Source organism: Piliocolobus tephrosceles, chromosome 4, assembly GCF_002776525.5.
Source record: "Piliocolobus tephrosceles isolate RC106 chromosome 4, ASM277652v3, whole genome shotgun sequence".
Taxonomy (NCBI): Eukaryota; Metazoa; Chordata; class Mammalia; order Primates; family Cercopithecidae; genus Piliocolobus; species Piliocolobus tephrosceles.
In genome coordinates this window covers 142,906,471-142,926,917 of record NC_045437.1, presented here as the reverse complement: position 1 = coordinate 142,926,917, position 20,447 = coordinate 142,906,471, and the positions used below count along the sequence as shown (strand labels likewise).

The window sequence follows — 20,447 nt, the reverse complement described above, 5'->3', positions numbered from 1 at the left end:
ATCAGCAAACTGTGATGGGTAACATGTTTCTGCACTGGGTATTTTCCATTTGTTCCTTAAAATAGTAGTCCAGTCCTCTACAGAATTACTTGCATTCATGATCATCTGTGCTCTGCCATTTAATATCTGCAATCACATTGTCTGAGGCAGTGACCTCAGGATGTAAGAAAGATGAGGAAAGAAAAGGAATTGTGAGGGAAAAACCCTGTGTGAAATTACAGGATTCCTGGTGTTTTTAAAACTTGGTCTATTCTGAGTCTTACCAAAGTCCCCTGACCCTGGTATAATCAAACATACCTTTGAGGAAAAAGCAAATGGAAACAACAGGGAGTATTCAGATGCATTTATTCAACAATCAGGCCAGCCAGGCCTCACAGTGACCTGATGGGATTTCAAAACCTTGGTTCTCAACAAGGCCCAGATTTTCGAATGAGGATAGAAGTCTGGCGTTTCCTGCAGTAGAAATTAAAAAAAAAAAAAAAAAAAATCAGCTTAAACTTTATTGACAAAAAAGTGACTATGGGAGAAAAACGGGGGAAAATAACTTCATTTAAAGTAGAGGGGTCTGAGATTTATAATCTTTTCTCTTTCATTCATTTATACATTCACTTACTCATTAATTCATCAAATATTTATTGATTACTGTTGTATACACTAAGTATACAACAGAAAGGAAAAATATCTGTCCGTACAGTTTTTACAGACCTAGTTACAGTGAACCCCTGAAATTAAACTCAAATCCATCGTTGCATCTTTTGCTCCTGATGCCTCTGCCTTCGCCACCAGGTTTCCATCTGAGCTGCTGCCTGAGCTATTGTTGGACCTTTTAATTGACTGATGTTTCATTTTAGAGCTCTGGGGATTCATTTCTGTGAAGTCTTGCAAAAGTAAATCATATATTTATTCCACATGATTCCTGCCAGTTCTAAACATCCTCCCCTCCAGATAAAACCTCTCTGTTCGCCCCACACTGCCATTACCAAACCAGTTTTCTCTTCTCTAAGCTAAATATCTCTAAATTTTGTAATTGTTCCCTAGAAGACTGTTTCCAGGTCTTTAATTTTTCTAACCATTTTTTCTTTGAATATACTGACTTACAAAAATTCTTCTACTTCTCTATTACTGGAGGACATCTGACTTCCATATACTTTTTTTTTTCTTTTCTTTCTTTCTTTCTTTCTTTTTTTTTTTTTTAGAAAGAGTCTCTGTTGCCCAGGCTGGAGTATAGTGGTGTGATCTTGGGTCACCGCAGCCTCCGGCTCCCGGGTTCAAGTGATTCTCCTGCCTCAGCCTCCTGAGTAGCATGTCACCACGCCCGGCTAATTTTTGTATTTTTAGTAGAGACGGGGTTTTACCATGTTGGCCAAGCTGGTCTCAAACTCCTAACATCAAGTGATCTGCCTGCCTGGGCCTTCCAAAGTGCTGGGATTACAGGCATGAGCCACCATGCTCAGCGAAACTCTTTAAGACTTTTTAATGCTTTCTTGTCCCACAATCATTAAGTACTCATTAATACTGATTTCCAAATCAGTTAGCATACATAAGCACACATACCTAAACAGAATAAACAAGAGTTGCTACACTGTTCACTCTAGTTTCATATATTCACTGTCGACATATAGCTATGTAAATTTAAATTAGTTTAGATAATATTAAATATTCAGTTTATCAGTTATGCTAGCCACATTTAAGTTAGTATTAGCCACATTAAGGCTACTGTTTTGTGGCTAGTGGCTATGTATTAGACAGCATAAACATAGAACATTTCCATCATTATAGAAGGTTCTATTGGAAATGCAGATTTATGGAAAAGAATTTGCCAGCACAGATTTCCTATGAAGACATAGAAGGAATAGAAAAAGTGTTTTTTGAATATATTTGCCAAGCATATAATGACCAAGAAGACTGATTTGCAAGCCCTTGTTTGGTATTATCTGCTTGTCTCAAACTAGGGTCAGCACCTGGCTTTAGTTACTAGGTAATAAGTTGGGGACTTTTAATCAACAGTGAAAAGGGCAATGTCATACATTAGGAAATATGTTGTATTTGAGAAAGCAACATTTTGTCTCTAGACCTAAATTTTCTTATCTGAGAAATATAGGAAGAGAGGTCATGCTTTCTAGCATACAAATGTGCCTCCCGTATTTACATATTTTTGAACAAACAGAAAGAGTAAACAGAAACTCGTAGGTTTCAGAAACTAAGCAGACAGGGTGTCCCAGCCCTCTATCAATATTTTTCTAATGTTTCACTGTAAATGTTGAGTGGCACTTGGAAATTTCCCAAGTCTCAAAGCTGTTGTTCTCTTGTTTCTCCTCCCATTGGATGGAAAGATGATGACCTTAATGTCAAGAACGTGGGTCATGAGAAAACTAACAGGTGGCTTCAAATTCCTTTTACGAGTCTTAGTTATGGAAATGGATTCATTACAAAGTAGAATACCTAAGGTTTTGGGTCTAAAACTTCAAGATATTAGACCTCTCATCCTGGGGACCTATTTTCACAACACTTACTTGCTAAACTCTGAGAATTTTCCACAATGGTTTAAACCAGCCCAAGAAGAAGGTTTGCATTACAGGCAAGGAAAGTTATGCAGTAGAGTATAATAGAAATTTACACAGTCATTTGAGCCTGAGTCAAAGTCTTCAATATCAAGTCAATCTCAGAAAAACTAAAGTCACTCGTGGAATCCCCTTTTATTTGTTTTGTTCATTCCACACCTTTATTTAACCTGGCATGCTCTTTTGATATTGCCAAAATTCAGAGCTCTATTTAAATGGCATTCTATTCTTTTTTTTTTTCCTTTTTTTTTTTTTTTTTTTTTTTTTAATGGAGTCTCACTCTTGTCACCCAGGCTGGAGTGCAGTGGCACAATCTCAGCTCACTGCAACCTCCGCCTCCCAGGTTCAAGCGATGCTCCTGCCTCAGCCTCCTGAGTAGCTGGGGTTACAGGTGTCCGCCACCACAGGGTTTCACCATGTTGGCCAGGCTGGTCTTGAATTCCTGACCTCAGGTGATCCACCTGCCTTGGCCTCCCGAAGTGCTGGGATTGAGCCACTGCACCCGGCTGGCATTCTATTCTTTTCATGGATCCTTTCTTGGCCCCTTTTAATAACAAAAAATATGTATCCCTGCTTCACTCCTGTTGCACTTTATTTACACCTCATCTTCTGGCATTTGCCCCAAATTATAAGAAGCTATCCTATATGTGCTCATGACGTTTTCTTAGTCATAAGCACCAGTAAGACAGGGAATATTAGCATAATGCTTGATACATGCTAAGGTTTCAGTTGCTGAGTGAGATAGGAAATTTGTGTCGAATCTATTTCTCTGTATCCCATCTCCTACTCATGGACACTGAGAAAATGAAGCTTTACTGAAACTGGCTTTCATATCCATGAGTAAAAATACATTTTTGGTTATATAATCTCTACAATTTATATTTGCATAACTGAGGGCTTTAAAAAACACAATCATTGCAACCACTAATATTTCTTTTTAATTAAAGGTATTTTGTGTGTATAAGATTAATAAAAATCCAATCTATCAACTATTTTGCTGTAAAAATGTAGACTTTTATCATAAAAGTGACTTTTTAAAAATAATATTATAATGCTAAATGTATAAAAAGGAGAATAAGAAAGAGATAACTGTTTTTGGAAGAAGTAAATAGTTTGCTCTCTCAGGGTGAGATTCATATTATCAGTATATTTGAAGATAACTATCTTAAAATATGTAGTTTAAAAGAAACTCAAGTTTGTACTCACTGATTTTCAGAACATAGCACACATTCATTGGGATAAGTTTTTCCATCAGTCCCACAGACAGGGTCGTATATCTTGGTGCATCCAGTAAGTTCATTGTAACATTTGGCCTAAAAATGGAATTAAACAGAATCATTTCCCATTATTCTCCATTCTTGAGTTCATAGCAAAATCTCTGAAATGGTTTTAATTTCTCTGGGGCATAACTGTGATTGGGAGAATGATACTGTGTGTTGTAAGAGAAATAACCTAAGATCTCGAGACAGAAAACCTTGTTTTAAGTCATGCCTCTGCTATTTCTAAACTGTGTGACATTAGTAAGTCCTATGGCCCTTCTGAAACTCAGTCAGTTCATCTGCAAAATGGTGATGATATTACCATTTCCCACCTATCTCATAGTGTTGTTGTGAGGTTTGCACAGATGGGTGAGATAATGTTCAAGTTTGCAGTTACTGCAGGTGCTGGCATCTCTCAGCTTGGCCACATCTTGAGGCATGTTCTTCCTTGTACACTGTAGTTCACACACACTGGTCTTCTATTAGGCACTTAAAGGCACTAGCCATCATCCAGTGTTGGAAGTCTTTGCATTCTACTCTAGTAAGAGTTTATAATCGTCAAATGATTGTCATTGTCCTAGACATTGTCCTAGTGCTTTTTACATATTATTCTGTTTAAACCGCCTAACTATCCTGTGAACTAAGTATTATATTCTTCTTCAGGTGAAGATAATGAAGCACAAAGCAATAAAATTAGCCAAGGACACCCAGCTAAGGAATTCCTACATTCAGAATTCAAACCTAGCCAGAGTTCCTGAGCTTTAGCTCTTAACTACTTCATTCTACTACATCTCCCCACCAGTTTTGCTTTGCTAACAGTCATTTTTTTTTTTTTTTTTTTTTTTTTTTTGCTCAAAATAACCCCTCACTTACTTCGGAGCACCCTCCCTGATCTCTCTAACTAGTCTAAGTTCCTAATGGCAGCATATCTTTTTCATAACACTTATCATAAATGTAATAATGTATTCATTCATGAACTTTTGGTCTATTAGTTGTCTCTGACTAGATATAAATATACTGAGAAGAGGTACACTTCTTCCTCTGGTCTCCAAATTTACTGAAATTACCTTTTAAACAAAAATATGAAAAGGTTAGAGTTAGAATATTTTTCTAGAAGAAGAACCTAGTTTATTATTTTCTGTTGTTCATTATAAATTAGAGCCACACCTTGGTCATCGGGAGAGCTGGCTGTAAGGAGGAAGGGCTACTTGGAGTGAACTTGAGAAGGCTTCTACCCCAAATACTTGTCTACAGCTAGTTTATATAAAAACCCCTTCGCAGCAAGCACTATAGGACTATATAGAACTTGCTTATACATCAGTGAAATTGTCCTTCAATATATGCCTGTGGGGTGGAACTACTATTACCGTTTGCATTTCACACGTTAATCCTCCCTAGCATTCATACTCCTCTTAACTTCAGGCTCAACTGAAAGGTGACAGCAAGGCTGCATTTTTGTTGGATCAAACTGTTCCAGCCTGAGAAATAAGAAATTGCAAATATCTCTTTACCTCTCTTCCCAGGGAGTCAGCTCCAGTGTTACCTAGAAATAAATCAGATATGGTAAGTTGGGTCCTAAACGAGAGAAGTCAGATCTATTCTTCATCAGAATTCTCTGCTTTCATTGCAGACCATGACTTCTTTACTAGGCTCTTTCATTCCCCACCCTTTCTGATTTCTATAATCTTCCAAAAGTATCTGACTGATTTTCCTGCACCCCTTCCCTGGCAAAACCTTAAAAAAATTAAGTAAAACTTTGATTATGACCAAAGTATCTCAATTTGATGTTTTAGGAAGTTGATCTATTTCCTTGAAAATAGAAATTATGTACTTACTGCTAGAAATGTATCAGGCACTGAGCAAATTATCTTTTGAATCCTCACAAACATTCTCAAAACCAGTTGCCAGATCTTTAATCTCACAATTAGTGAAGTATACTTTTTATCTGTTTACAGATGAAAGTATGGAGAGTTTTTATAACTAGCTGTGAAACAGTTATCACAAGCAGTAACCAGGCCTTCTGGTGCAAAATTAGCTTTTTCAATTACGCTTAAATTCTCTTTTGTAAGTAATGTTGAAAAAATAGAGATCTTTTGCCAACTCACTATCAGTTCCTAAAGAGCTATTTCCAACAATTGCATCATATGGACCATGGGTCCAACTCACATTTCTTGAATTTACAGGTAGTCAAAATAGTTAATCTTCGTTCCCCAGAAGATAGCATAGGTTTTGCTGACAACATGTAGAAAATGATAACTGTGGATGAGTTCATGGAAGGAAGGGGAATTAATCCGATAGCATCCAAATAAGGAAATATTTGTGAAAATTAATTTTAATATCATCAATCTTCGAGGTGATCTGGGTAAAGAGGTAGTTCTTTGTATCTAAATGTAATGAAAATTAGTGAGTCATCTAAGAGCTTGGAGAATTTCCCCCAGCATAGTCAGAACTTGATGTTGTTGGGGGCCCACTGGCTTTTAGAATCTAGTTGATTCTAAAAACTGGTGAGCAGGTGCTCATCACAAGCATCTATTTGTATTAATTAACATGCATGAGGAGGGGGACAGGGAACACTGACAGCTGCCGTAAGTATTCAGCTAATACAACAAACAATATTCTTCCTCTTCTTAGCAAAGTGCTGATTTGGCTGTCCACAGGATCTGTCGCTACACGAGAGGTGAAGTTGAAAATGTTAACCATTTCCAATGATAAAAAGGAAACTGATCTTGGCTCTGCGGGTTCAGTGTTGTCTGTTAACATTGTCAAGATGCAGTTGGGGGCATATGTGCACCATCTATTCAAGCAGAATGTTTTCTTTCAAAACGTTCAAAACATGTAATGTAAATACACAAAATGCAATTTTTGTATTTCCAGATACTAATAAGAAATACCAGAAATTGAAAATAAAAATTCCCCTTTATATCACATATATTATTGTGATTTGGCCTTACACATTTACAGAATTAGAAGTATACTTAAAATTGAAATATTTTTACCCTTTTTTCTCTACCGTATTCCAACAAAGGGTCAGCCACATCAATAGAGGAAAATCATTTTATCTCTAGGCAGTTCTTACTAGCAGAATTGTTTTCCTTATAGTAAGTTAAAAATCCCTCTTAAAAAATAATTCTTATCTGTGGATTCTATTTCATCTCATTAGGTCCAAAAGATCTCTCGAAGACTAGACTACATCAAAAGTCTAGAAGATAATGTGCTCCACAAAGCAACAGGTCCAAACGGTTTTATTTAAATTTGAAAAATATGCAAAAACACTTACCAGATAGACTCAACAGGACCAAGGCACTGAGAAGAAAGATGCCTGTTACCTTCATGACTGAAGTTCTGTGTCCAGAGGTCAGTTGAAAACTGCACTGCACTTACCACGTCTCTTCAGAAGCCTGGGACTGGAAGGGTCATATGGCAGATGACAGCAAGGCCCCACCTACTGGGCTGTATCATAGATCTCCCTGGTTATTGATTGACTCTGTGTTGTAGCCTGGCCTCCAGGTTCTGGGAATGTCACCTGTGTAAGAAAGGTGAAAGGAGCCAGGTGGGCCTGAAACATGCAAGTTTGATCCCACTCTCTCTATGGTTGGGGGAAAGTCATACCCTTCTGAAGCCTGTTTTCTCCCCTGTAAGGTAAACCCAAAGATCCCTTCTACTCTGTAGGTCTGGATAGATGAGCAGGTATGGATAGCGACTAGAAAGAATTTTATTCCAAGTAGGATAAAACCTCTCCATTCTTTCTTCCTTTCCTCCACTCTTCATTTCTTATTCTTCTTTCTCTTTTCTCTATTTTTCTATCACCCATTCACAAAGCTTAAAGTAGCTGATGGAGTGGCAGATGAGAGGGAAAGAGAGAGCAAGAGGGAGACAGGACTCAGTTCCCTAAAGCGTGTATTCTGGAGTAGAGGGTGTTTGTTGGAGTCACTTTTGCTGTGCTTCTGTGTATTCATCTGGAAATTAAAATAATAATAACATCTAACTCAAAGGGTTACTCTTTCATTTAAGAATATGTGCTGGTTATCTACCATGTGTTGTTGGAAGAGAATTCTCCATCCTCTCTCATGTTTCTGTGTGTCTTATGAGTAGAGGCACCAATAACCTTTGTTTCAGACTATTTTTTTAAGGGTGTTTGCATAACAAACGACCTTAGAAAATATGTTATGTCTCCCTCTGCATCAAAAGGCAGGTTTGTTTACTGTTTAGTGTAATAAAGTTAATATCTCCTTCTAGGGCAAAGATCATGCTAATTGCCCTATTTAAAAGATTTCGGGTTTTTAAAAGCTTGGTCTTGCTTTCCTTTAACACACCTGGCCTTGCTTTCCTTTAACACACTGTACTTTCGCTGCAAGTATCACTTGATGTGCCTTACATTGGCCTGTGGAAATTGGGGCTTGGGAAACCAGAACAAATTCCAACACTCTGGCTGTTGCTATGGAATAATTAAGTCCCTTATCTCTGAGCCAGAAGTCTGTGCCTTCTGCCAGAAACCATTATAATGTGGCAGGTTAACTTCTTAGCTTCTGAGTAGGATAAAATCTCAAACCCTTTCCAAGTCATGACAAGAACTGTTTTTATCTCTTGAGACAGATCAGTAAATAAAAATAACAATCTCTGTCTTCATGGAGCTTCCATTGCATTTTTTTTGAGGGAGGCAGGTGACAAAAAATAATAAACGATTATAAAATATATCAGATATATATTATGGAGCAAAGGATAGGAAGGATAAGGGTGCTGGAGGGTTAAGGAGATATGTATCATAGCGTAATCAGAAAAGGTCTTGCTTTTCAGGTGATATCAAACAGAGGCATGAAGGAAATGAGGATTTGAACTATGTAATTATTCCAAGGATGTGCGTTCCAGACAGAGAGAATAGTAAGTGCAAAGGCTCTGAGGCTGATGTTGGTTTGACATGTTTGAGAAACATCCAGAAGGACAGTCTGGCTTCCCGCAAAGTGATAGAGGGCAGAATGGGAGATGAAATAAAGGAAGCAGTGAGGGTCTAGATCTAGTGCAGGCTAGAGTAAGGACTTTGGTTTTTATCAAAGGGAAGCTTTGGAAGTGTTTAGTTCTTGACATCACTATTTGGATGTTTTATAGCTACTTCAAATCTATGTCCCACACTACTATTTTGATCTTTCACCACAATATTTTTGTCTCTATTCTCCCTACAGCTTCTTTTCTTTCCAGTAGATCACTCAAGCCCAAACCTCATTGTTCTCCCTGATATTTCCCTTTCCCCTTTGTACACATCATCTTCCACACTTAATTTGTTACTAAGTTCTCTTCTTGGATTCGTGTTCAAAACAACCTCAATCCCGGACACTTCTCATTAGCTTCCACTGTCATATCTAAGATAATGCCATCATTTCCCCCCTGGGTTTCTGCACTTCCTGCAAAGAGTTTCTCAATATTTGTTGTTATTTCTTCCTTAAAGTTGCTGCCCATGGAACAGTCAAGAGATGTTTATGGACTGCAAATTTGATAATGTCTCTGTCCAGTTTCTCATTGTTCAGAATGCTCAGGAAGAATTTAGGTTCTGCATGACTTGGCTCCTTTCTATCTTTATTCCCCAAGAGGTTCTTCCTTACTCAATCTGGTTATTTCCTTGCTACTTTGGTCATTTCTCTGTTACCCTTTGCTGGGGAAATGGTTATGATGTCTGCCCTCATGGAGTTTAGTCTTAGAATTGATAGATATTGGTTGAATCATATTTGGTTTGATTTGAGATGAAAATATATTGGTTCTTTTCATCTCAAATCATTATTTAAATAGTAGTTTTGTGGCCAGTAAGAAACTTCCAATAACCACTGTTAAGGAGGGTTCATACATGAGAAAAGGATTTTTTTTCCTTGGGTCTCACAAGCAGTGTGGGGAGAAGGGAATTGGCTGGGATCTGGTCACATAAACTCATTAGATAATAATAGCAGCAGTAATAACTTTAGATTTAGGACTGCCTGGTGCCAAAGCCTGGGCTCTTTTCACCAAATAGTGCTTTTTAAACATTTGACTGTGAACCTAAAGTAAAAATTTTGGGGTATGGCCTAGTATATGTATTATATGCAGATGTGGGAGCAGACAAACACAGTTGTTAAAAAATAAAACATAGTCTTATTATAATGAAGACTCTTGATAGATTTTTTTATTCTATTCCATCTCAGTTCACCAATACTAATCTGTAATTAGAAAAATATTTCACTACCGAAATGTATCCTGTGGACCCCAGACAATCTTGTTTTTTAAATCACTACAATACTAAAATGAATTCTAGTTCAAAACTGTCCCTAAATTTGTAATAGGGAATGGCCCTTTGCAGACAACAAGTTGAAGAGGATAAACAAAACCTATGGAGAGAGGAGCTTGTCTCCAGTTATAAATCTGCCATTTCAACTATGACATGACTGGGTAAAACAGTTTTCTCAACTACAAAAATACACATCATACAGTGTTCATTTGGTGTAAGAATAAACCGAGAAACCATACATCAATATTGTGCAAAAATATTATTCTTCACATCTCCAGGAATTATAATTGCTGGCTAGTAATGCTATCACCCTACTTCCGTGAATTAGAACAGTAGAAAATATAGTGAGGCCTCATACGATCAATTCTTGACAGAATAAATATTGTTTGCCCTGGGAGATGAGGACTGCATTGACCAGAGAAATCCTGCTATAGTGCTAGACTATTAGTCATATTGAATGTGTTTACATTGCTCAACCTTGTGTACATTTTTCCCTTTTCTTCTTTACTGCTCTGAGTACATATTTATGCATGTCTATCTTTGGGAACTCAAGCAAACATATTATGACCTACTCCCTTCTGATTCAAGGACTAATTATTCACCTGAGTAAAGAGTGATGACAAAACTCAAGAGAACTGCTCTAACGGATGTTGATAATACATGCTGGAATGGGGATGTTGGGCAGGCACCTGTTGATTTTCACGTTCTGTGCCCAAAGTTTAACTAGTAAGAAAAAAATGACAGAAACTAGAGGTATACAGCTTATTATATTTAGCCTGACATTTGGAGACTTCCTTGACAGAGTTGCATCTTAACTCTTCAACTTTTATTTTTCATTATTTAGAGAACTTCATGACTTTTCATAAATGACCTCTTGTTTTTATTCTACTGCTCGTTCTCCAGATAGGTCGCATGTGTACCTATTTGCTGTGCGCATCCTCTACAGCTTGGGTAAAATGTCTGTGGTGCTTGATGCAATTAGGAATGATTTTCTCACTTTCCTTTGCCTCTCCTAGCAGTTTGTAAAGCTATCACTTAATAATCACATTGATTACATCCTCCTCATCATCATTATCACTATAGCCACTACTAATATTTTTCAAAGGCTTCTATTCATCAATCACTGTAGTATTTTATTTTCATCATTTAAATCCTGATAGCATTGTTATTTCTCTTTTATAAGAAAGGAAACTGAAGCACAGAGATTTCAGTTTTCTTGTTCGTGGTAACAGATTAGCAGATATGGTATTTACTGATTTGTGTGTGTGTGTGTTTGTGTGTGTGTATGTATGAACTTAATCTTAACACCATGATTAGAACACTGGATTAAACTCCAAGAAGCCAGGATTCTTAATTTAATACTGCCACACAGAAAGGGTTGTCTTCTCATCTATGTAAACCCTGCAGTTAAGCGAGTCTCTGTTATAGCACATGAAACTGGAAATTCTAATTTTTCATTTTTCTTATTTGTCTCCTTTACTAAACTCCTGGATGTCATGACCTTTTGTCTACAGAGTCAAGTACACTGTTAGATCCAGTGGCACCTGAGAACACGGGCAAAATCCATGTCTTCTAAGCATTTGTGGGCATAGTAGACATTAATAAGATTGCAAAGAAATAGTAGAGGGAATTGCACCACACGCAAGGCAACAAAATATTTTAAACACATGTCAGCCTTTATAACTACTCTTAACTGGAAGTCTTTCTTGGTCATTTCCCACCAAGCAGTAGCCAAACTTACAAATGTTGGTTACTCTTTCTTCATTCTCTTTTCTACCCTCTCCAGCTAGGAATGAAACAACCAGTTTCTTTCCTTGTCTAGAACAGAAACAGATGACACCTTGACTGTGGAGATACCATATCTAACAAGTTCTTTTCAGGATATTTCCCCCAAAAAGACAGTTCTTTCCTTAAAATAAATTCTGGTGCCAGTTGTAAAGATAATAACATTTCCAGCATGTCGTTTAATGATTGAAAGTCTAATCTTTGTAGAATGACAGACCTCAGTTCAAACCTACGTGTGATTTTGAGTTAAACTTCACATTGATGACCATCAATTTTCATAATTTTTCCTCCAAATACCCTCAGGCTGGATGGGTTTTAAAACTCATTTTTTTTTTTTGTAAATTTTTAAAAAGTTATATGATGCAGTTCAGAAAGCCCAGTGGTGCCTGGCACAACACGCTTTAATCACACCAATAATTCTTCAGCAAAACATATCCATGTAGAGAAAATAATTATCCTTAAATCATCTCTTGACGGATTTTGCTGTCAAATGAGTTACAAAATGAAACAAAAGAAAAACTTCTGAAACAAAACAAAAACAAAACAAACCCCTCTGTGGAGTTTAAAATGATGAATTAGGGATTGTGGACCTGTAGATACTTCACGGAGTTGTTATGAGGAATAGAGGATAATGCCTTTACATAAGGCTCATAGCTCAGGCCGGGACAACAAGGGGTTAATAAGTGCCTGTGCCTACTGCTACTATTGCTGCCATATGATGGCTCATGTCACATTTGGGATCAACTACCTGCCCTTTCTCTTTCCTTGTATTGGTGTAATCTTTCCTTATTTTATGTTTAATTTATAGGAAGCTTCTGAAACTGCTCTTACATTAGCTTTTTTCTTTCTTTCTTTTCTTTCTTTCTTTCTTTCTGTCTTTTTCTTCTTTTTTCTTTCTCCCTTTTTCCCTTTCTGCCTTTCTCCCTTTCTCTCTCTCTCTTCTTTCTTTCTCTCTCTCCCCTTCCTTCCTTCCTTCCTTCCTTCCTTCCTTCCTTCCTTCCTTCCTTCCTTCCTCCCTCCCTCCCTTCCTCCCTTCCTTCCTTTCTTTTCTTTCTTTCTTTCTGACAGGGTCTCACTCTGTCGCCTGGGCTGGAGTGCAGTGGCATGATCCCGGCTTACTGCAATCTCTGTCTTCTGCTTCAAGCCATTCTCCTGCCTCAGCCTCCTGAGTAGCTGGGACTACAGGCAAGCACCGTGGCGCCTGGCTAATTTTTGTATTTTTAGTGGAGAGGGGAGTTTTACCATGTTGGCCAGGCTGCTCTCGAACTCCTGACCTCAGGTGATCCACCCGCCTCGGCCTCACAAAGTGCTGGGATTACAGGCATGAGCCACTGCACCCAGCCACATTAACTTTTCTTACAGTGACAAGCCATCTGTGTTGGAGACCAACTGTCTTAGACACAGAAGAGTTTTGTAAATGACTCCTATCAGCTCTCTTCACTGATAGACCTCTGAGTCTCATTTTCCAGCAGCTTTGCTCTTCTCTCAATCTGGCACTGATCCCCTACAGCAATCATTAACTAAATGTTCAAACATAAGACAAGGAGGCATCCAGTTGAGAAACTGTTTACTGGAAGAAAAAAAAATGTTTCTTGTAACGTATGAAAATCAAATAATAATTCTGTAGCTAAAGGTAGTAGCGTATATCTGGGGACAAAAGGTCAATTAATATATAACCACATTTCAGATAAGGAAATATAGAATGGCTGTGGAACAACAATAGCAAGAGGGGGAGTGTACGAAGATCTTAGAAACAATTTCAGTAGATTCTGGCTTCTAGTCTCATACTCTTAACCAAACGTCTTATGTTTTATTAATGAATTTATTCTTGCCAATTCATATGATCATTTTTATTCTTTCTCTAGATGTATTGTATATGTCTCCAGACTCTAGTTGGCTTCACTGTCCTGTGGAACATTTCCACATAATGCCCCGATATCATTTCAAACATACTTTATAAAACATATCTGATTATTTTATTTCTTAATAATTCTCCTTTCCCAAATTTCTCCAGTTCTTTTGAGAGCATTGCCATTATTTCAAATCTTAGGTTTAGAGTCTCCTTGGGTCTTGTTCTTTGCTTTTCCATGACCCTTGATCTAATCCATTGTCAATTTTCCTAATTCATCTTTCATCTATATTCATGTTTCTATTCATCTTCCATCACTCTAGGCCTGGAGTATTCCCCCATGGTCTCTCCTACTTGCTATAGGCTATCCATCTCATGGTCCTGAAGAGGGAGAGCACCTGGATTGGTGACTTGATCTGCCACTCACCAACACTGTGATCCCTGTCCCCTCTTTCCCTCACCAGCCTCCTATTTCCCCTAACATAGTCACTGTATTAGTCTGTTCTCATGCTGCTAATAAAGACATACCCAAGACTGCGTATTTTATAAAGGAAAGAGGTTTAATTGACTCACAGTTCCACATGGCTGGGGAGGCCTCAGGCAACCTACAATCATGGCAGAAGGAGAAGCAAACACGTCCTTCTTCACATGGCAGCAGCAAGGAGAAGTACTGAGCAAAACGGAGAAAAGTCCCTTATAAAACCATCAGACCTTGTGAGAACTTACTATCATGAGAACAGCATGAGGGTAACCACACCCATGATTCAATTACCTCCCCACCGGGTCCCTCCCATGACATATGGGGATTATGGGAACTACAATTCAGGATGAGACTTAGGTGGGAACATGGCCAAATCATATCAGTCATCAAACCATGTTAAATCTACTTGACTCTGTCTCCACCTTTGTTTTGCTGATTCTTCCTTCGTTCAGACGACTATCAACTTGTTTACGTTGCCTAACTGTTCATTGCATCCTGCTATTTTAAAAATATAAACATATTTTAGGATAGTTTTAGATTTGTCAAAAAATTGTAAAGTTTGTACAGAAAATGTATGGATATCCCTAACCCAGTTTTCCCTATTCTTAACATTTTACATTACCTGGGTACATTTTTCAAAACTACCAAACAAACACTGGCATATTACCATTAATTAAACATCACGCTTCATTGTGATTTCACTAGTTTTACCACTAGTATTCTTTTCCTGTTCCAGGGTCTCATCTAGGATATAACATCACATTTAGTGATTGTATTTCCTTAGTCTCTTCTGATCTGTGACAGAACAGACTAAGAAAACACAACCATTAAATGTGGGAAAAAATAACTGATTGTCCTTAGTCTCTTCTGTAACAGATCAGAAAAGATTAAGAAAAATCAGTTATTCCTCATTTTTCATTACCTGGACAAGTTTTAAGGAGTAGTCAGGTATTTTTTTCAAATATCCCTCAATTTTTTTTAATGTTTTTCCCATGAGTAGACTGGACTTAGGGATTTGGGGAAAGAACCTCCAAATTAAAGAGATCAGATACCTTTCTCATCAGATATTATGGATACATGCTATTAATATGACATCACCCGTGATGCTAAACGTTATCATCTGGTCCATGTGGTGTTTCTCAACTATAAAACTAGTTTTGACTGCCTTTTCATAGCCCATTATTTGGAAGAAAGCCAGTAAGTGCAGCTCACATTGGGGAATGGGGAGTTAAGCTTCAATTCTTTAAGAACAGAGTATCTCCATAAACTGTTTCAAATTCCTCTGTAAGGAACATATGTCTCTTCCTCTTTATTGATATATTCATGTATTTAGTAAAAGATTTATATCAGTATAATTACTGAGATAGATAAGTACAAAGTCTCGTGAATATGTATTTAATATTTTGGTTATAATTAAATAATACACTCTTTATTTTGGTGGTCAAATTGTTCCAGGTTTGGCCACTCGATTGGGTGAGCTTTCACACTGGCTTCTATAGCACTTTGACATACTTTTATTTTATGTTTATTTTGGTTTTTGACAATTTTATTTTTGAGCACTACAAGATGCTCAACTCTCTCTCTCTCTATATATATATATATATATACACACACATATATATAAAGATAACATTTAAAAATTGTTATTATATATTTTAAGGTATACAACATGATGTTTTGCTATACATAAATGACTACTACAATCAAGCCAATTAACACATTCATCATCTCACATAGTCACCTTTTTTAAAAAAAGATAAGGACACTTAACATCTGTCTACTGTCTTAGAAAATTTCTGGTACACAATGAAATATTATTAATTATAGTCCTCCTGCTGTGTGTTAGATATCCAGACTTTTTTTTTTTTTTTTTTTTTTTGGAGACAGAGATTTGCTCTGTCGCCCAGTCTGGAGTGCAATGGTGCAATCTTGGCTCACTGCAAGCTCCGCCTTTCAGGTTCATGAGATTCTCCTGCCTTAGCCTCCTGAGTAGCTGGGATTACAGGTGCCCGCCACCACACCTGACTAATTTTTGTATTTTTAGTAGAGATGGGGTTTCACCATGTTGGCCAGACTGGTCTTAAACTCCTGACCTTGTGATCCACCTGCCTTGGCCTCCCAAAGTACTGGAATTACAGGCATGAGCTACCACTCCCGGGTGATATCTAGACTTTTTCATCTGTATAACTTTGTACCCTTTGGCCTCCCTATTCCCAGAATAATCCTGCAACTCTCTTAAAACTCCTTTTTGCAATTATGATAAAATGCAAATTCCTAGCATTGCATAAGAGATCCTTTGTGATTTACTCCTTGCTTATGGACAAATTCATCTGTATCTCAGTTTAAATTTCAGCTATTCTAGGAAGACTTCTTTTATCAACTGCCTCCTCCCATTAAAACACGGGTTTGGAAACCTTTCTGTGTATTTCCGTAGTATACTGGCCACATGGTGGCAGACTCTGAATAAACTGTACTGAATGAATAATATTGTGATCTTCACAATGGCAATTACCCATGGTGTCTTCATTTGTAAAACAAATATGATGGCCTTTTAGACATTAATAGTTTGGATGCAATGAAATTAGTTTTTGAAAATGCTATCTGAATTGTTGTCAATTCACAGATATAAATTATGTTAGAAAACCAGGGTGAAAAACAAGTTGCATTAATTTGAATCAGCTCTCCCCCATGCCTCTCCAATGCAAAGCCTAAGACAAGTAGGTTACTTGGCAGCAAGCAGGAGTAGAAAACCAATTGTAAGGTAGGAAAAGGAGAAAAAGCGTTGCATCATTGTTCTCATTACATCGTGAGCAACTTGGGCTCCTGTTACACAGGGAAACTTGCTAATTCTTTTACTGTTGTAAACAGTGGACTTAGCATTCAATGCATGCTAGGAGTAGATATGAGCAGTAAAGAAGATCTCAAGCTTATAGAAAACCTTTTTATGTGTCTAACATCCTTTAAGTATCTACTGAGTGTGAGGAAAATGTGAAAGTGAATGAGATATGGCCTTTCCCCAAGTTTTGTTGCTTGAATGAAGCATATGCAGTCAGAGAATAAGGAAACCAGATTCGAAAGGATCTTGCTTGAATACCAGGCTGCAAAATTTGGGCTTCACATAATGTATAAAGGACACATAGTGAAGATATTTAAGCAGGAGAGTTACGAGTTACCTGATCAAAGCTGTATTTTAGGAATATTGTTTTGGTGGGAGTTTGAATGGATTACACTTGGGAGGGACCATTGGTAGGTGAGAAATAATTTGATGATAACTATTAGGAGCCTGAACTGGGAGGATAGAATGGGGCATTTCAGGTATTTCAATGTAAATAAGAAAATAGAGTGGTCAGGGCTCAGAATCTCTGAAGCCAACTAAGGATCAATGATTTGGAGACTATATGTCACCTAGTTGTCTCCTTTTATATTTGATAAGGAGCCAGAGGTCCTCGTTAACTTTAATTTTTTTCCAGACATATTTTCATAAAGCCCTTTAAATTAGATCTGCTGAACATCTGAGTCTTTTTCAAAGTTCCATCAAAGTTCACAGGGTTTTTTTTAGTATACATCTGTATGGAAGGGTTTTAGTATACATCTGTATGGTATTTCCTTATGGAGCAGTGGAGCTACTTTATGGGCTCTAGCATGCAAAGATTTTGTTTTTCTGAGTTGTGCGTTTGTTTACGAGTTTATATCCCCCTAATAAATTTAATGCTTCTTTAGTTCGGCAATTTGCTCTGACATATCTTTATGGCTGCTATAGAAGCTAGCATAGTACTTATCACAAAGTACTTTTAAAAAGGCTTATTTTTATTGAATGAATAGTATGTTCACTTATGGTTCAAAGTGGGCAGATTCTGTTCCAGGAAAAATGCAGTGTGTAGAGTTTGTCAAATATCTGTTAGGAAAGAGATAGATTTTAGACAGTGAGAAAGACTTTCTCATTCCCAAACAGAGTGTTTACCAAGTAAGCTGCATTCATTCTAGGGTCCTCAGTTCTGTTTTTGGAAATTCTTGGAAACTTTGAGACCTAATCAGTCAAGCTCTCCTTTGTGTTCCCAGTACCACTGAATACCTTCTATTATAGCTTTCCATGTGAACCAGGAGGTCTCAGGAATGCAGAGTCTGCAGCTTCCTTTTCCCAGTACCTAAGATCATAGGTCTTTAAAAAGTAAATGATGTGCCGAACACATGGTAGGTGCTTAAAGAATGAATGAACCAACTAAAATTGTGTTTAAAAATTACTACTTAATTCTCAATTAGATCTTTACCTGCTGACGTTAAAAAGCCCCATGTTGTATTGTGAAATAAATAAGTTGCAGAATGATCCCATTTATGTATAAAACATTGAAAATGGTTATTAACAGAAGACATGAATATAATTGCGTCAGAGCTAAGCAGTAATTTCACTGTATACTACGGTTTGGATTTTTTTAAGCAATAAGAATGTTTTCCTGTATTATTTTCATCATGAAAGTAACATTTTAAAATATGAGAAAATTATCCTAAATGCAATTTTATTTATGAAGTATGGCATGTAGCAGTAAACATTTTGCAAAGCCTGCCTTTGGAAAGAGTCTCCTACAATGGCTAGTTAAGCCCTTGTAAAGTGAGAGGGAACAAGCTAATAGGAGGTATCAGAAACAGTGAACTCAGCCTGCAGACCTCTGTCTCAAGAAACAGGAATTAGAATTGAGTTTAAAACAGTGCCAGAATCTTGATAAGAGTGGGCAAAAGCAATTGAGTCATACAATGATTTATCCAATATTAAGGCTGCTCTAAAATACTGCAGAGGTCCTCCAGTTGGTCTTGTCACCTTTCAGATGAGGATGCTAAAGCTGAAATCAAGTAAGAAGCAAGAACACTTGCTTCCTACTTGAGGTAAAAGGAGCTTTAGAATAAAGGTGTGAGTAGAATGTTGAGGAATTTATCAAATGCACAATCAAGACCAAAATAACAAAAAAATTACTGCCTAAATCCAAGAAGTCAGTCCCCTAAATGCTTCCATTCTTATTCTTGGCTGTTATGATGAACAAGTGGCCTCTGCATTTTTTTCCATCCTCTCAGTTTTATCCAGTTTAGCCACATTATCTCCATCTCAACGCCAGTTGCCCCATCTTATTATTATCTTTAGTGAGCTCCATAGGGGCCCCAGTATATTATGGAGCATGGATGCCCTCTTTGCTGCCATTCTGAGACATACCCAAACCCATATTGTTGATTCTTTCAGCACCCGATTTTGCCATTCCTCACCAGAATATCAAATCTTACTCTAGGAAGAGACCTTAGGCATGTATACAGTTTCCCTCTAACAAATTTAACATTGCCATCACCAGAGAAATCATTGTATTATGAGGAAAATATCATCGTTGATTACATTTAGTTGTTAGAAAGCCTTCCTTGTGTAAGCCCTCATGGATTATAACCTTTATCTCTTTCTCCCGGACTAGGCTTCTGGAGATACATGGAAAAAGCCCATTCTCTATCTTTTGTGATAGCTCATCACGTAACTGCAGGCAATGACCCATTCTCCTATGTCCTTGCCAATGTGAGTCTTCTCTTCGGCAGTCTAAACATGATAATAAAAAAAATGTGTTGAATTGAGATTTTTGGCTTTAAAGAAACATAGACATAAAGGAAAGAGTCATTCAATAGGAGGGCTTCGAGCTGGTGCTGGAAAGTCATCAGAAGCTGAGATTGCTTCTGGGATCAGCTCCTCTTTCTTCTCTCTTTTGTGGGCCACTAGCTTGCTGGTCTTTTAAGGTAACTCTGCTTTATCCCTCCTCTGATCTTTCTTTACAGATATTAGCCTCTCTATACTATTTCTCTTATTTTTCTTAAAGTTTCTACTTTCTTATGATTTCACCTTGCCATGTGCCCTCTCGGCTCAAGGCAGACTTTTATTTTTAGCTTCAACCACCTGTTGCTTCATTTTCTTGTATTAGCACATTCATAGTCCTAAAATACACACTCTGACCTAGCTCAGTGTGTGTGCATGCATGTGCATGTGTCTATCAGGTTATGCCACAGTCCTAAGACTGTCTGTAGCTCGTCTGCTCTGGAGCCATTGGAGTGGGGTTTTGTGTTTTGCCTCATGGTCTTCTAGTATTAAGGGCTGTTGGGGTAGTGGGCAGCTTCCTTCCATCAGTGTAGCAGGTGTCCTGAGACTAGGCCTGTCCAGCACAATAATCCCTTACACTGGCTTAAAGCCTTTTAATTATTTTTTTAATTCACAAATAAAAATTGTATATATTTATCACATATAAAA

At 37.5% G+C, this 20,447-nt stretch overlaps 1 protein-coding gene across 2 annotated transcripts; it reads right to left on the bottom strand.

The window, feature by feature from the left end:
- Window positions 1-326: 326 nt before the first annotated feature.
- SPINK1 (serine peptidase inhibitor Kazal type 1) lies at window positions 327-14,408 on the bottom strand. 2 transcript variants are annotated; one of them, XM_023227014.1, is made up of 5 exons: window positions 14,311-14,408; window positions 7,098-7,343; window positions 5,332-5,363; window positions 3,768-3,874; window positions 327-453 (listed from the first exon to the last, which is right to left on the bottom strand). In XM_023227014.1, the coding sequence occupies exons 2-5, from the start codon at window positions 7,150-7,152 to the stop codon at window positions 408-410; spliced, it is 240 nt and encodes a 79-aa protein (XP_023082782.1). In that variant the 5' UTR covers window positions 7,153-7,343; window positions 14,311-14,408; the 3' UTR covers window positions 327-407. The 2 variants fall into 2 exon arrangements, with proteins under 2 accessions (XP_023082782.1, XP_023082781.1); XM_023227013.1 differs by having other exon boundaries at window positions 332-453; window positions 7,098-7,376.
- Window positions 14,409-20,447: the final 6,039 nt, after the last annotated feature.